At 36.5% G+C, this 17456-nt stretch overlaps 2 protein-coding genes across 4 annotated transcripts; both read right to left on the reverse strand.

Moving 5' to 3' along the window:
- Positions 1–1080: 1080 nt before the first annotated feature.
- Positions 1081–5414, reverse strand: LOC116204942. The gene is made up of 5 exons (XM_031537326.1): positions 5022–5414; positions 2395–4609; positions 2030–2090; positions 1698–1921; positions 1081–1472 (listed from the first exon to the last, which is right to left on the reverse strand). Exons 1-5 carry the CDS (start codon positions 5134–5136, stop codon positions 1373–1375), a joined length of 2715 nt encoding a protein of 904 aa, XP_031393186.1. The 5' UTR covers positions 5137–5414; the 3' UTR covers positions 1081–1372.
- Positions 5415–6760: 1346 nt separating this feature from the next.
- LOC116204943 (jasmonoyl--L-amino acid synthetase JAR4-like) lies at positions 6761–12675 on the reverse strand. 3 transcript variants are annotated; one of them, XM_031537327.1, is made up of 5 exons: positions 12164–12675; positions 9933–10253; positions 9668–9769; positions 8723–9546; positions 6761–7457 (listed from the first exon to the last, which is right to left on the reverse strand). In XM_031537327.1, exons 2-5 carry the CDS (start codon positions 10244–10246, stop codon positions 6919–6921), a joined length of 1779 nt encoding a protein of 592 aa, XP_031393187.1. In that variant the 5' UTR covers positions 10247–10253; positions 12164–12675; the 3' UTR covers positions 6761–6918. The 3 variants fall into 3 exon arrangements, with proteins under 3 accessions (XP_031393187.1, XP_031393188.1, XP_031393189.1); XM_031537328.1 differs by lacking the exon at positions 12164–12675 and adding an exon at positions 10731–11076; XM_031537329.1 differs by lacking the exon at positions 12164–12675 and adding an exon at positions 10358–10554.
- Between the last annotated feature and the right edge of the window lie 4781 nt (positions 12676–17456).

Genomic DNA, 17456 nt, shown 5'->3' on the forward strand with positions numbered 1-17456 from the left:
GCTGAATACATTTGACTAATGTTTCGCCCTTCTTTTTTTTTTTTTCCTTGCATTTGACCGTTGGGTAGGGTGCTCTTCCTACCCAACAAAGTCACTGTGGCCATCGACAGATTCCAAGCTCGATCCTCTACCCTACTTTCAAACTCGATTTTGCTTTAATCACTCCAGATTTCACCGAAATCGGCCAAAAGAACCTCCTAATCGAGGTCGGAAAGTCGCAATGCCACACAATCTCCTTTCTTCAAGCTGGAGCCTCTGGTTTAGGGTTCCCTCGAATCAGTCCAGATTTCGCCGATTTGTATATCATTCAAGTAATTTTCCCTACAAAACTTTGAATTGAAGCCACAAAGCTGGAATCGAGCTCTCTGTAGCCTGGTTTTGAAGCATAACTTACGCGATGGCGACGAGACCGCGTCAGAGCCTGGAGAAGTGGACCTGCAAGAGTGACCGTCTCTCAAGTTGTGAGTCTCTGTGCTCACCTTCCCCAAGCAAATGGCGCCGCTCTCTCCTACTCCAGCTGTTGAAAAACAATCATCGTCGAAGCCCTTCTCTCAAAACGTGCTGCAATGGCTGCAAAAATTCTCCATAAATGGTTTCAGGGCATGCCCACCTCAGCTTTTCCTCCATTGAAGTCCGTACTATTTCCCTTATCGGGCCCACCATCCAACAAAAAGTTAAGATGTTTTGTCTTTTTCTGCAAATGAATTGAGCCGAGTTGAACCATTTTTATTTGCCAAACAGAACCTTAGTTTTCTTCAAAATAAACAAGTGGGACCACAAGTCAAAGTGTCATTGTTTTATTATAGCTTAAAAATCGTTAGGTCACATCGGCCGATATTACTCGCCACATCAGAAAAATTAACGGAATTGGGAACGGATGATAGATATCGACTAACGTTGACAAGTTGCTGCTAGATTTGGAAAAATAGAGAATTGATAGTACATTTGAGAAGATGGTGTAAGATTATGATTTTTGGTGTGATTAACCCAATAGGAAAAAGGTTCAGGGCCCGTTTATCTGCATTTCACACACACATATATATATATAATAACAAATATAAATAAATAAAAAATAAATAGATAATAATAAGAATAATATCATAGCAAAAAGGTAAATCTTTTATCAACTCTTCTCAGTTTCACTTGCACGAAATGAAATGAATGTTCGTTTCAGGATTTGAGCTTCATCCAATTTTCAGCAATCAATCTTCATATATGGTTATCATCAATTATAGGTTAGGTATATACACAACTGTACCCGAGACCGCCTTAGGCCGAATCAATCAGACTCAGCCCCTCAATTTGCTTTAATGCACATCAATTACCACCAGCATTGCTACATACAGCAAACCTCCGATGATATTTTCTCCTCTCATGGTCCTGGGTGGTATTCCTGTTCTGAACTCAAGTCACCTGCAGCTGCAACTGTTCTGGGAACTTTCATACCAAACCCACGCTTCATCTTCTTGACTCTGTCAAAAAAATCGAAGAATGAGATCACAGCAATGCAATTATCGCAAATGTTCCACTTTCTAATTAAAGCAGTGTCCCATTCATATTCCAAATGAAGAACATACACATGAACCTCTTCACTTTTGACACAAGCCAGGCCAAGTGGTGTAAGTAAAAAAGGAAAAAAGAAAAAAGGAGAGCACAAATATAGTAGTCATTGTCAAGCTGGGTGGTGGCTGACTTACGTTGGTGCGAGTTTGCCAAGACTACCGAGCTCTTGCCCCGTCTCCTCATCCAATACTCTTCCAGAAATCTCAACAATGTAGGATCTGTCTCTTCCTGTTGGAAGTCCTCTACTAGAGAGCAAATCCAAGTCTTGCTGGTGCAGTTCTCTTCCGTTCACTATAACGCCGGTAGTGCCACCAGCACAGTCCTCTGCCATCGGGTAGTTGAATTCTTCAATGAATGGCTGCAACGAAAATCATACTGCGTTCATTTACCAGTGATAAAATTGCAGAGACTCTGAAGAAGAATAAATTCTAGAATGAATCTTTTAGAACTGAACTGGTCGACCCACCGGTATTATACCAAGACAAGGCCCACCAATTGCACCCCAGAATCCTGCTCGAAAATCATACCTGTAGCAAAGCATCGCATCATTTACACTAAAGGTCAGATGCTGTTTCGGGCAAGCAAGGTAGAGTATCCGTGTTCTAGAGGTCAGATACATAAAACCTATAGACCGCTGTTTTTAAATTTTTGTTCTCCTTGCATGAATGAAAAAAAAAAAACCGAGGAAAATAATAATCTGGAAGCTAACTAACTGCATCCAAATACAACAGCTATCACATAGATAATAGTAGTAGAATGGCTGAAAACAGTTACAAAAGTTACGTATTGATGAGGCAGGTAATGCGTTGAACAGATAGAATGCATCCTCACCAATAATCTCCTGGCTGGATAGGTCCAGCAAGCTTTTCCGCCCCCCCAACTAAACTATCAGGTACGACATGTCCATTAATCGAAACATTCGTTGCTCCATCATGCTCGTCTGATTGACTTGATCTGGAGAAATCCCGGAAGCTCCTTGTCCTAAGGTTCACCAAACTGGCCTCGTTGATTCTCAGTCGTTCATCATCTTCAGCGCTCATATCCCACCAAGAGTCCTGTGATACCCCAGTATTGGAGTATTCATTGAATGACAACTCCATTTCGGTTGCTATAGGCTCCTCGTCCCAAGACTCTTGCTGCAAAGTAGCCCTAATTTTTTCATGAACTGGGGCATTGGCAGGTGGTGGAATAGAGCAGTCCACTGTTCTTGAAGAGATCGAATCACCGGTACTATGCTTAGTATCCAGGATAATTGGAGAGGATGAATGGACACTTCTCATGGTATCGCCGGCTGATACTGGCATATGTTGTTTACCAGCTGAGTGGAACTCGTAGCCTGATTTACCAGTATCATTAGAAGATAAATTGTTGCTTTCTCTGTTATCACAGCCACTTAATTTGTCGGAGTTATTATTATGCAAAAGATCAGCATCCTTTGTTTCCGCCGGAAAAGAAAGAACAAGCTTCTTACCGCGGACTGCACAATTGATGATGGTAGAACAGTCCCCGCATCTAATTTTTTGCCAATTCACATTAAGATGGAGCTTCTTCGGCAATTGCAGCAACTCAAAGCAATTATAGCATGTAAAAAATGGGGCAGCTCCGCCAATTGGGCGGCAGAGGTTCTTAGAAGTTCTAACTACCCTCTGGGGAAGGGGAAGGCTCCCAAGAAATCCATCTGATCCAGAGTTTAGGTCACCGGACCTCCTAATATGGGTTTGTGGCTTTTGAGAGTTAAGTGGAGATAGAAGACCTTGATTTTCACGGTCTCGGAACAAGCGGTTCTTTGGGCCATCACTAAATGGTTCCTTGAATGTGTTTGGTGGAACTGGTAAAGCAACCTCAGGAAAATCGTTATGGAAATTAGGATATGAGCAAGCTGATGGGTGAAGGGTTTGATCCTGAGAGTAACAATCGAGAGGGTCCAGAGAATTCGATGCGGTGTACCTTCCAGAACTAGGATAGTACTGTTGATGTGGGTATTGATAACATTGTGTGCCGGAATTATAAGAGTGTCTTGATCGATGAACACGATTCACATTTTGCAACGAAGAATAAGAATTTTGCACGAAGTTGTGCCGGTGGGGGTAAGGGAATAAATCCGCAGACTGGCCTTGATATGGGGTTCTATCAGCATGCCTGTATGGATCAAAAGAATGGTTCAACTCTCTACTGGAGAAAGAAGATCCATCAGAAAAGCAAGCACCGGGGCCAACACAACAATCAGGAGGAGGAGCCATCTTCCTGTTGTTGAAAGGAACATCGCCTTTGGGGTTGCCGACCACTTCACAAGAACGAGTGAGTTGTCTTTTCAGCTCGTCTATCTTCCTGAGAAGTGCAGCGCAATCATCGTCAAGGTATTGAATACCATCTGCACCATGGAAATTGTAAGGTCTCCTCAACTGCATTTTACTCCAGTGAGGAGAAGACTTTAAATGGGACACTGAAGATCCCTCGTGATCGGGATACTTTGAGATATGAAAGTCCGTCCAAAATCCTTCCATCCCACCCCTTTGTCGAGTCTGCAAATCGGTCATCTTTGCAGATCTCACAGACCTGCTTGTAGAAGTGACGGGGGATCTAAATTCCTCATTTTTGCTGGACCCCAAATCATTCATACGTGACTTCATATTAAGACTATTCTCAGCTACCCATTTCTCTGTTGTGCCTTTTGATTCATTGGTCGAAGTTGCATAGAAGCATCCCGGATCAGCAGAACCAGAATCAAGTCGGGATCCAAATCCACTGTTTTCTCTTCTCGATCTGACTCGCTCGGCGTTATGGTCAGGTCTGTCCTTGAGTACCGAGTAGTCCTTTCCGTAATCACTCATAAAAGTCGTCCCTCCCCATCCTGCCACAGTTTTGTCATACCTCAAAGAGTCGGTGGTGTTCGGTTCAATTCCAGAATCAGAAGCGTCACTCGAATTGGAGGCTCCGATCTCCAAAGAGTCCAGTGATTTCTCAGAGGCAAATCCAGTGTGTTCTTCATGAGGTTTATCGTTGGAGAAGGCATCTGATCCTGACCTACCATATTTATAATTTCGAGCTGAAAGAAGAGGATTTTTACTGAACAAGTTAGTATTTCCATTAAGAAATGAAGCACAAAATCAAGCAAGGCATAATGATAAGCTCGAGCTCGCTCATTCATGCTCTATCATTTTTATTTTTGTTTTTAAAAAAACTTCTTTTGGTAGCGAAGCGAAACAGCAATTGGATTGCATATACATCTGATCCCACACTAACAAAATAAAATATGAATGAAGAAGAGCAGATGTAATTTATATTTCTCCGTCTTTTACGAAATTTTTGGATGCATCAGATTGATCCATCCAACACAGGAAGGAAAAATGGACAAGAAGCTGAAATAAAAAAGACAGGGAACTTTAGGACCACTTCATACTCCAAGTGCAAGTCCAAAGGGGAAAAAGAAAAGGAGAATAGGTATGAGCTGACTAAACCTGGAAGGACAGCGCCACAGCCACCGCACTGGTGGACGGAGTAGTCCAGCAGCACATTCTCGCACTTGGGGCACCTCATTATCATGACTGGCCGCACTTTCCTGACGTCCGCCATTGTAAGAAGAATATCTCACTGCGTCCAGGAGGAGGAGGAGGAGGCTAAGCTAAGCTTGGTTTCTTTGATTGGGAGGACAGAATGCAATGGGAGTTCCCCCGCCGCAGAGTCATATCAAGGCAAAAGGAAAAAGTAGTAGAAAGAAATTCAAAGGAAAGGAAGGAAGGAAGGGAGGAGTTTGAATTCAGGAAACAAACAAAACAAACAAAGCGGAGGGCAACTGTAAAACTGTTATTGTTTTTGTTTGTTTATGTTTATTGAAAGAAGTCAACTGTCATGTAACTAAGCCGAAATCTATGACTATGTCCTTTTTAGTTCAGCTTTTGACCAGTAATAGTTTTATGCTCTTTTGGTTTGGTTTTTTTTTTTTTTTTTTTTTTTTTTTCAGTTGCTCTTTCTTTTATTATTATTATTATTATTATTATTATTATTTATATGTATACATATATAAAAATCCAGAACAGAGTAATATCTTGAATACTTTTAATTGAATTGAATTTGAGGGATAATACAATACAATTCAATTCAATTAAAAGTATCAAAAAAGGATTGGAGGGATAATATATAGAATTATCTGTTTTTGGCCCTTCTGTTTCTGCCTGGAAGAGAAAGAGAAAAGAAAAGAAAAGCAAAAGAAAAAGAAAAAGAAAAAGAAAAAGTAAAAGTAAAAGAAAAGGGAAAGAGGGTTCTGGAGGGTGAAGTAAGGAACCGCGTGCGTGAAATGAAAACCCAGTCAGTCAGTCAGTCAGTCAGTCAGTCAATGGATTAATGGATCGATGAAGGATTCAAATCTCTCTTCTCGTCTCTGTGAATTCATTCATTCATTCATTCATTCAATGTGATGAATGAAGGAAGACAGCACGGCACAGCAGCAGAAACATCATTATTATTAAATGAAAGAAGGTTGGGTTTGGGGGTTGGGAACCGTTGCCAGTCTGTAACAGCCTGTCTTCCTCTCCTTCTTCTGTGCGCTTGACTTTGACTTTCATACGAGGAAATAATATTATTATTACTATTACTATGTATTTTGATAATTAAAATCCAATCTTGGTCTTCTGTCTGATCCCCTCTCCAGGCTCCAGCATTTAGCAATAAAAATTCAAAATATTCCCTGCAACTTCAACTTATTCAACTGCAATATCTGGCCAGACTGGCCTCCATATTGTTTTCCTTTCCTTTCCTTTCCTTTCCTTTCCTTTCCTTCTTTCTTTCATAATTGGGCATTGACTCAACCTGCAGCAGCGCACCAAGTCCAGGACGGACACCTACCACCCTTTTTGTTCTTGCAAGAAATTGAAATTTCTCATCATTTCCCGCAACCTAATACGCACGTACCTTTCTTGTTTGCATTCCCATATATATTAGTCCAGTCCTGCCATTGCCATTGCCATTACCATTGCCCAATTCAATTCGCTCACTGGTAGAGTGGAACGTCACAAATTTCTTAATTAACTCTCTCATCGCCGGCAAACAACACTGAGTACTACTCAGAATATGTAATTCTCGACGGTGTCTTTTCCAAGTCACCAGATACCATTTTTCTGTCCATGCATGCGATAGTGGGGGGATACATACATACATACAAACATACATACGTAGTTAAAATTGGGGAGCTTTTCAGTTGGACCGCGTCAACAATAATAACTATGCATCATTAAATTATTATCTTTTCCACTAAAATTGATACATAAAGACTTTATTAATCGAAAATTTGCACTTTCTTCCTCCCCTCTTCTCATTGTACTATTATTAATCATCATCATCATCATCATTATTATCCACTTAAAAAGCTGTACTAAAGTAACTCCCAACAACATTGCTGCTAAGAATCTGCAACACTACGCCATTCGCGGGCCCTATACACCGTGGTGTCTTGAATTGACTAACAGCACCTCCTAGTCCCAAGTAATGGTCCAGAATCTTCTGGAATGTACCTCTCTTGACCACCCGTAGCTCAAGGGCCCCTATTCCCCCGACTTTTCGCGAACTCACGTACCCCGCATCTATGAACGATCGGTCCAAGCAGTTGCAGCATTCCCTTATTACCTCCTCGCCCGCTTCTCCATTCATTTCCCAGAATATCACGTAATGCCCCGGTTCTGATGATAAATCCACTTGGCTCGTGAATTCTACCACCTCCAGCCTTTCCCTGGCTAAGGGCTTCGCCGCAGCTTCAACTGCTAGCTGAAGGTCTTTCTCTGTGTTCTTGTCTATGTTGATGGTGAGCAAGAGATTTCTCCTGCATATGAATTGGAGCTCCGGGGTTGAGTTGTGGAATCCCACTACCTTCACGACATCTCCTAGTCGATATCGGTACAATCCTGTATGTACATATACAAGAATAGAAAGAATATTATTCGGGTCAAGATTTGGAGATTTCTCTATCGCTAGATACGCATATATCCCATAGCATCTTTACAGTAGCAAGATTAGATGGTAGGTAGGATCCCATTGGGGTCCTCGAATGATGAAAGCATGCTTCCAAGCCAGGATGATGAGTCGAGTTGAACAGAAATAAAGGACAGTCGGATGTAATTACAGCTAATGACCATGCCGTACAAATATATGCCATGCAAGCTGGTTTTGATATAATATAGACAATATTGCAGATCGAGATCCAGGATTTGGTGGCTAGCTAGTTATTACTTTGCAAAAGCGAAGCCAGCCAATGAGGATTTATATAATATTTAATAGACTCTGGCTCAAATAGCTCCTTGTTTTGCATCGACAGTCTTCGCTGCACATGCATGGACCTTATATTATTGAAAGCTATTATTAATATACCAACACAAAGGATTCAACAAAAGCTTCTTCCTAACAGTTCTGTCTTACACAAAGAATTTCATAACTGCCTGAAGGAACGAAGAAAATCCAAAAGCAGGATCAGTTTATTGAAATATACAGAGAACCTCACAGGACTTTTGTTTGTTGCGCATCTTCTGGTAACAGTATTATTAAATATATATGTGTATATATATAATTCTTAATTAAATATATCGAGAACGGAGCTTGTTAAATCCTTTCCCAGCTCAGATTCTGTTCAAAATGAATCTTCACTTAATTAGAACTAGATAGATCTTCCATTCTTATGAGATGCAGCAACATTTACCCCAAGATATGAATTCTAACATGCTTCTCTAGCAATGCACGCATATATTAACATGTATTCTTCAAGTATAAAGAGCAATTTTGACAAGAAAGTAGAGATGTAGCCCAACAATATGCATATTCTTAATGATTAAAGAAAACCATTGTAAAAAGAGGGGCATTTATTCTTTTCCCCCTTTTCTTAATAATTGCACCTGCATACGACAAAACAATAAGAATATGCGTGTCTAAGTATAAGTTAATCTTTGAGCTCTCAATGACACGTATAGCAGTGCACACAATTTAAAGTGACGGGGGAACGTGATCCGATCATCTCTTTACTTTGGCAGACATATGATGATTCGCTGGATATGCCAACTTATGCTCTGGTTTTCTGGACAAAGATGTCGATCATGCTAATCTCATTCAACTTATACACCTAGCATTCGCATATGATAGCATTAATTCCAATAAGGTAAAGAGTTTGTGACTTCAATACCTGCGAAATTCGTGACAATGATTTCATACTCTATTCCGAGCTGGACTTCAGTTAGACCAATTGGCGTGGGCTCAACACACAGCAAAGTTGACTCAATCTTGTCTGAGCCAGAAAAAAATTCAGTACCCCTTACTGGAATAAACTCGAAATAGCCTATGTTAGGCAGGACAGCATAAGTAGCTAACTCGGGCGGCAACTTTGGGTTCACATTTGCACCAATCCATCCTTCAGAAGATCCATAGTCTCCACTTATTAGAGGCAAATCCGCAGCATAGTGCCTCAACTTCTTCAAATAAGGCTCCATAGACCCGGTCATGACCCCATAGATGTACTTGCAATTCGGAAACAGCACGGGTATCAGGCCATACCAATTTCTCAACCCAGAACATTTCCTGAATATCAGATCAGCAAGTTCATGGTTCGGCTTTAGAAGTTTTGCCATAGCTGTTCTAATAGAAGGGACAGTAACTCGACTTGTGAGAACCCCTTCCTTTATATCGGTGAGCAGCTCCTCCCAGACTTGTTCGAAGGTCCGAAAGGCATGGATGATGCTGTGAGCAAAAGTGGAAGACACGAACTTGACTTCCTCGTGGAAGATAAGGCCGCACAGTAGGTGGCAGTACAAGGACTGGTGGAAATCAGGACCAAATATAACCTCGTCTGGACTACAACACTGGGAACGCATCGCCTTCATCGTTCTTTTGTACTGTGAGCTCCGGAACACATTGGTCGTGGCAGTTCCAGCCGCAAGGCCGCCTTTTGTCTTGAACTGCTTGCTGCTATACACGAATTGCAGTGCCTTCCCACTCCCGATAGGGTATTCTCTGCAGAGCGGCAATGAAGTTGATGTATATATATAATTTGGAGATGATTCACCCAACCCTATAACCATAAATTATTTAACCAACAAGCGAGAAAAAATGTCTAAGTGTACTTTAATTATACCTATTTCGGTATGCAAAGGACGTTCGATATATCTGCATAGTGGACTCGACCAGCGCATCGTTGAAGGGGACAAATTTTGGCTTTCCTTGTGTAGTACCAGAACTGCAAGATTGAATGGTGTGGTGTACAACAATTTATAATTACTAATTTGTTGTGCTGTGTTGGAAAAATGAAGATCTCTGAAAAGAAGAAGAAGTTGTTGTTGTGAAGAGAGAGAGAGAGATAGCTGAGACTGACTGAGAGTGTACTGGATGGATTATATCACCTTAATGATATGGTAGTGATGGGTTGTCCAGTAAGAATTGGGGAAGTATCACCGTCTGCGATTCGGTGAATAAAAGGCTCCAGATCCTTGTGAGTAACGAGGGGGACACGAGCCTTGAAGCTCTCAAGATCCGTTCTTCCATTAAGGCCCAAATTCTGCAAGTATTCTGCCTGGGAGTTCTCTTGCAGAATCCTCTTCAAGGTTTCTTCCTGGACTCTTTTCGAGTCTTTAGTCATTGACTCGAACTCATCTATCACTTTCTCTGGGTCCAAATAATCTTCCATCCCGTCACTATCTAACAACATCATCTTCATTCAATTACTACAAATCATCAAAGACAAACAGAGAGAGAGAGAGATCAATTAATTATATGAATGAATTAATAGAATGGATAGAAGGCAGTGCAGTGCAGGCAATTGACTGACTAGCTAGGAGCAGCCACTTCAGCCTCAGGGAAGGAAGGTGAGGAAACATCAGATGCATAGAATCAAACAGCTGCCATGCATTTTCATTCCAGCAACTAACAAAACATTTCCAAAAATAAATAAATGAAACATGATGTTCACAACTGAATGGGCATCCGAGAAAATAATAGAACGACCGACCCCCCTGCATCGGTGACTATATATCTATTTGGCATCAGAAATACGTACTAGTGTTACTGTTAACAAAACGAATCAGAAAGACCACTTCTTTTTTTTTTATAACAAAATAAATTAAATAAAATGAAATGAGATTAAAAAAGGACACTTTATATAGAATTATTCTTGTTTGCGGTAGGTATTTCAGAATTCTTACCGGCTACTGAAATTTACTGCAGGAGCGCTCCTCTCTCCTCACTTCCTCAGTTAATTAATCCCAATCAAATTTGGGCAGGGAAGGAACGAAACATATATATATATATATATATATATATATAAAAGATACTATTCTTTCTGTGCTGCAAATGGAGGGGGAGGGGTTTCTGTTTGGGGTGCTGGAGAAATCTAAGCTAAGGATAGGACGGGATAGGAGTCAAAGACAGACAGAATCTTTCTTCTTCTTCTTCTTTTTTCTTTTTTTTTTATTAATTACACGGTATAATTTAACGTTCAAAAAATTCCCGTTTAGATTCGGTCTTAATTGATTTTAACTTTAACTCAACACACTACACAACAAAAATACGCATTTTTCAATTCAAAAATTTTAACTTTAACTTTAACTCAACAAACTACACAATAAAAACACACGTTTTTCAAGTCAAATTTATAATTACATCTCATTTATCGGCCTCTTAAATTTTAATCCAATATAATCTTTTTACCTGAGGTATCCCAACGTTACTATTTTTGTTTTACCATCTAGCCTCCACAAAAATAGTAACATTTGGATACATCAGATAAAAAAATGACATTGAAATAAATCTAAAAATATCTATCAATATTATAATATAAGGGGCAAAAAATCTTCTTCTTTTTTTCCTGGAGTCGGTGGTCAACGTAGTCAACCACCCAGCACTTTCTTGGAAAAATGAATATCATTTGATCTGACGTACTTCCTAACGTTTGACGCTGATTATATATGTATATATAAATAAATAAATCTATATCCGGCTGTCTAAGACTAAAAGGAGAAGAATGGGAACTTCGAAGAAAAAGGCTAAGGAGAAGTGCTGCTGCTTCTTCTTCAGCTGCAGCATAAAATTAGGACCGGAAGACTCCTTCCCATCAGATCACAGAAGACAGCTGAATGAAGTTTGAGAATTTTCTTTTTAAAAAAAAAAGGGGAAAAAGGGGGAGAGAGCAGAAGAGACCAGGAATAAAAGTGTTCGATCATTCTTAATTAAACCATCATGCATTAAAAAAGAGATGGGAAGGAGGGGAGACAGAGAGACCAAGAAGTAGCTACCTATCACAATTCACAAGTATGTAGGTAAAGGTAATTAAGGTAAGTGCCAAAAGACAAACACCCCCCCCAAAACAACCAAAAAAAAAGATATCATTTTTTGGTAGCTCGGAGCAATAGTCGTATCGGGCGTACGTAGAAAAAGAGAAATCCGGAGGCAGAGGCGGAGAAGGAAGAAGAAGAAGAAGATCCATACCCATGAGCACAAAATACCAAACTACTACATATATGTAAGGAAACGGGGAATGAACTCATCGAGAGAGAGGACACTTTTGTAAGGACAAAACTGGGGGAAAAAAAAAAAAGGAACAAATTTTTTTGAAGTAGTACGGATATCGGAACAGTACCTGTAATATTGTCTTATGTTGTACTCAACTCGAGTCAGGGGGCGGGGAGAGATAGATGTAAGTAGAAGCAGCTAGCACAAATCGACGATCGATCAATCGACCGCAGGGCAGGAGCGAGAGCCGCTTTTAGTTGACTACTCCCCTCATTATTCTCCACTCCAGACACAGAGAGAGAGAGAGAGAGAGAGAGAGTTGGGCAGACTGAGACCGCATAGTAGTCAAAGTAGCCATATTTATTTATTTATCTATTATTAATAATTACCAGAGAGAGAGAGAGAGAGAGAGAGAGAGAGAGAGAGAGAGAGAGAGAGAGAAGCGGGCAGTGACTAGTAGTGAGTGCCCACTGGCCGCTGCTGCTGCCGGGTGGGTGCCGGTGCAGAGGAAAGAAGATGGGGGCTGGGTGAGGGGGGCAACTTCACCAACCGCTGGCTCCCTCCTTGTCTCTATCTTCAGGAAGGAGCAGCGTGCAGTGACCATCCGCGCACCCCAATCCAATACCCAAAGAGCTGCATACGGTGGTAGCAAACGGATTTCATTGATGAATATTCAATTCAATATATATATATATATATATATATAAATTGATATCACGAGGTGGAAAGTATTTTAGATGATTCTTCCGGGAAAAAATGAAAAAGTACTTAGAAAGAGACATATGAATGCAACTTGGTGATGGATAACGGACCAAATGGAGGATGGTTGTTCAAGTGGTAAAAGAAAGATGGCCGTTGGGGACGGTTTTGTATTTAACAGACATGACACGTAGAATTATGTCACAAGACATATAAAAAAATATTATTTTTGACAATAATAAATTATTTTTGTCAACAATTAATTTTTTAAAATTTTATTTACGCGTTAAAAATAAAAATGATAAATTTTTATTAATTGGTGATATTGTCACGTAATACCTCCATTATATACAAGACTCATACTAACCATTGGGGGCTCAATGGCCTCGATCCCTTTAATTTTCTCTCCACAAAAAAGGAAACGGGATATGATGCGGGAATGCCCGCACAAATCACAAATCTAATTATTAGATGCGCAGCTATCCTCTGTGAACATTGTATTTGCTTTATTCATTCCATCCATGTCATGGCCTGGCCCTGCGGGCTGCGATACATAAGCATCGCTTAGTGGGGGAATCCATCCATATTTATGTACATATATATATATATATATAAAAACTTAATTACAATACAATAAACAATGGCATAATTATAAATATATATAAATAATTTTTATATATGGGCTATTTTCCCTAATTTTATATTAATAAAATATCTATATATAAACTTGAATGTAATGCAATAAACAATGGTGTAATTGTAAACATATATATATATATATAACTAATTTATATTAACAAAATATTTATTAAAAAATCATATATAGAATAATATATACAATAAATTAACTTCATATATATTTTTCAAAATATAAATAATATATATATATATAAACTAAACTACCACTCTAATAGTAGATATACTTATAATGTATTTTACAATACTTATAATATATTTTACATAGAAAAATATTAATAAATTGTGAATTATATATATATATATATATCTAATCTAGACAATTTTAGTTTAAACAGAAAGGAAACCTTAATTGAATTTACTTTATTTATGTAGTGGATATTTTTAAGAAGAAATTTATGTTGTCAAAATTAAAATCTACAGCTATAATTTTTTGACATTTTTAACTGTTGTTCTAATTACAAGGTTCAATTGATACATTTACGTAGAATAAAGAATTGTATAAATTAAGAATAATAAACATCTAATCTAGATTCAAAACATTAAGTGTATAAAAAGTATAACCAACTGATGAATTGATAAGTTACAATAATAGATTGAAAGAAGATAATTATCTCTTAAACTGCAATTTCTTTGCCAAATATTTGTGAATTTCAGAAGATGAAAATTTGTTAAATCTAAACAAAAAGTGAACCCTAAAACCCTAATACTCTAAAACCCTAAACTCTAAACAAAAGTGAACTAATTTAGACCATAATATTCAACGGCAACATTATAATAGTACACTATAATGTCTAATCTTTGGTGCATTTAGACTCATTCAAGGATATTAATTGTATCAATTTTACATATATAAATAATATAAATATAAATATAAATATTTTTACAGTCATAATTAATTTATAAGAATATTTTACATTGATACCATTCAAGTATATATATATATAAACTTCCTATATACAGATAGATTAATATTATTCAACTTACATTATTCTTAATTTATTTAAATTGATTGCATTATATTAAAAATTTTCAGAAGTGTTGGGGACTAGAAAATTAGTTTGACGCGTTCGGCCCGACTTATTGCTCTGGGCCCACATTGATACTCCAAGTTGAATAACTAAATCCTATTGATGACGTTTCTCTATCTATACCTCCTATTATCTCCCGAATATCTTCATTAGATATTATTCTATCTCTAACTCTATATCTAGTAAGCATATCAACTTGTTATATTATATATCTGATACAGATTCCGATATCCTAATATCGCCTCTTGTAAACCTTTATAAATACCTCTTAGGTTACTTGAGGCTCGTAGTCTGCATATGATCAATATCGGATTTTTTCGATCCTAACATTGGTACCATCTATGGGAAACTGTACGAAAAGTCATCCATATCTGTTCTTTTTCACCACATGAAGAAGTGATAATTCTTGCAACAACAATTTCGTCAATTTTTGCTCTCATGATTGTTTAAAAAGAAAATTTTGATCTTCAAAATTTAAATCAAGGTTTACTTTGTGAATCTTGCTATAAATCTGATGAACTCCTCTCAATTTTGTTGCATCCTAATTTTTTGACTTTCTTTGAAAAAATTCAATCTCTATTAAGAGAAGAAATTTTTTTTTTCTCGATACTTGGATATTCATTACTCAAATCCTTACATCTAGTTACTCATTAAGCCTAAATTTTTAATATTCATTACGAAATACATTGTTTATCTCTCAAAGATTAGGGATTTGAAAAATATTGTGCGATTGGGGGGCTGTATCATATTTTCCTCCGACACGACATACATCGACATTATTGACACCACATCCGCGAGGAACTTAGACTCTTCGCTATCAACAGAAGGGAGATGAGATGATCTTGATCATCCCTGCGAAAGCAATTACACCCTTGAGTTGATCGTGGATCAGTCTAACCATTCTTTAAGAAAAAGAACCACCATGACATATCATGCATTTGGCCCAACTAATTATCCTGGACTTACATTGATACCCCAAGTTTGGTAACTAAATCCTATTGGGGATGTTTCTCTATCTACACCTCCTATTATCTCCTAAATATCCTGTTAAAATCTTCGTGAGATATTATTCTATCTCTAACTTTATATCTAGCAAGTATATCTACTTGTTATATGCAGTCATATATCTGATACAGATTTCGATATCCTAATATCGGCCTCTTGTAAACTTCTATAAATATCTTGCTGGTTGCTTGTAGTTTGCACGTGATCAAGGTCCGAAAACAAGATCCAAACAGGAAGTACCATATACTAATCTTATTAAATCTCAATTAAGTAAATCTATCATTAAAATGATTAATGGATCACATCATCTAAAATTATTCAAATTCATCAAACTTAATTTATGTAATGTCATATATTATTCTTTACTTATGGAGGAATAAAAATAAACCTTTTGCATGTCAATATAAACTATAAATGCATATTATTTATTAATTTCATATTTAACTTCTTCCTATAAAATCTTCTTCACAAAAACCGTGCAATGTATGAGTTCAGTAACCTACTATATATATATATATATAAACTTGACTACAACATAATAAGTAGGGTTGAATTGGTAAACTTGTACATGTAAAGGGGGGTCTAATGGTAATTAAGTATATATATAAACTTGACCACAACAAAATAAACTGGGTCGAATTGGTAAATTTGTACATGTAAAGAGGAGTTTAATGGTAATTAAGTAAATAATTAATTCTTATAAACCTAATTCTACATATTATTTTAAATCTATACATTATGAAAACTAACTTGAGATCAATAAATGCACCTTAATAGATCATTAAATGCTTTTCAAAAAATGAAATGACTATTCTAAAATTTATTAAGACAATAATTAAATATGAGAATTGATTAAAATATTATTTTCATTATATTCAAAGTAATAAATTGAGCATATATAAATAGATTATTACAAATCACTAATTGTAATTTATAACCATATGCAAAACTAAAAGATCAACGTTTAAAAAATACCAACATCAAAGAATACTATTATGAGAAAAATGTTCAAAACAATTAGTATTATCTAAACTAAATATGTGCAGTAAATAAATGATCAGTGCATACAAGATAAAAAAAATTCACAAGATTGTCTCTAATTGACATAATATTATTTTAAAATAATTAAGTCAACTTTCACAATGGATTTCTAAAAGAATCATTTGCCAACACTAACCCTACAAATTTTTGTTCGCAGAAAAAAAAGCAGCCATAAAAGGAAAAAAATTGACTTCGAAAGTAATTATTTTAAAAGTTCGTAAATAGATCATTTAAATTTTGCCTATTATATTAAAATTTATTGTTTAAAATTTTAAATTAATAGTTCAAAAATTCTTACTGTTCTTAAAAATTAAAATTTTCATTAAAATATTCTAAAATGATGATTAAAAAACCCATGCAACGCACAGAATTGAACGCTAGTTATATAACTAAAATTTACTTGAATAAATGCAACCCAATAAATGTTCTTATATTAATGTAATTAAAAAATAGAAATAACTAATTTTAAAATTTTGAAATTAAAATTAAGATATTACTTTATGTAATATAATCACATATAAATCAAAAATCAAAAATTTATTTGAAAATAAGAATTTTGATTGGAATTTCGTAAAATAAACTTTTAACATGATTTCTTCAATATATAATAGGAAAAAATTAATTTAATTTCCGAAATTAAAATTAAAATACTACTTAAATATAAATTATTTATGTTATATTAATCACATATAAAGAAAAAACATATTTATCATGTAAAGATAAGGATTTTGATTGCAAAATATGCAATATATACATATAAATTTATATATCTACACGTGACGTCTTTAATATATGTTTGTAATTTATTAAAAAAATATGTGTTGAATAAAATATTTAGTTACCTCTACGTAGGATTTCACATAAATGTAAAATACAAACTCTAATTTTACGAATGAGTGTCACAAAAAAAAGTAAAAAATTAATTAGTGAAAGTAAGGATTTAACTAT

Source organism: Punica granatum, chromosome 4 (assembly GCF_007655135.1).
Source record: "Punica granatum isolate Tunisia-2019 chromosome 4, ASM765513v2, whole genome shotgun sequence".
Classification (NCBI taxonomy): Eukaryota; Viridiplantae; Streptophyta; class Magnoliopsida; order Myrtales; family Lythraceae; genus Punica; species Punica granatum.

What these genes read in the sequence shown, in the direction of transcription:
- LOC116204942 (XM_031537326.1), bottom strand. Translation starts at nt 5,136, where the DNA reads ATGGCGGACGTCAGGAAAGTGCGGCCAGTCATGATAATGAGGTGCCCC. An exon ending in CTTGTCTTGGTATAATACCG is followed by an intron (nt 1,922 to 2,029) that starts GTGGGTCGACCA and finishes TTTTCGTTGCAG; the next exon opens with CCATTCATTGAAGAATTCAA. An exon ending in CTTGGCAAACTCGCACCAAC is followed by an intron (nt 1,473 to 1,697) that starts GTAAGTCAGCCA and finishes TTTTTTTGACAG; the next exon opens with AGTCAAGAAGATGAAGCGTG.
- LOC116204943 (XM_031537327.1), bottom strand. Translation starts at nt 10,246, where the DNA reads ATGAAGATGATGTTGTTAGATAGTGACGGGATGGAAGATTATTTGGAC. An exon ending in ATCACTACCATATCATTAAG is followed by an intron (nt 9,770 to 9,932) that starts GTGATATAATCC and finishes TCAATCTTGCAG; the next exon opens with TTCTGGTACTACACAAGGAA. An exon ending in CATTGTCACGAATTTCGCAG is followed by an intron (nt 7,458 to 8,722) that starts GTATTGAAGTCA and finishes ATGTACATACAG; the next exon opens with GATTGTACCGATATCGACTA.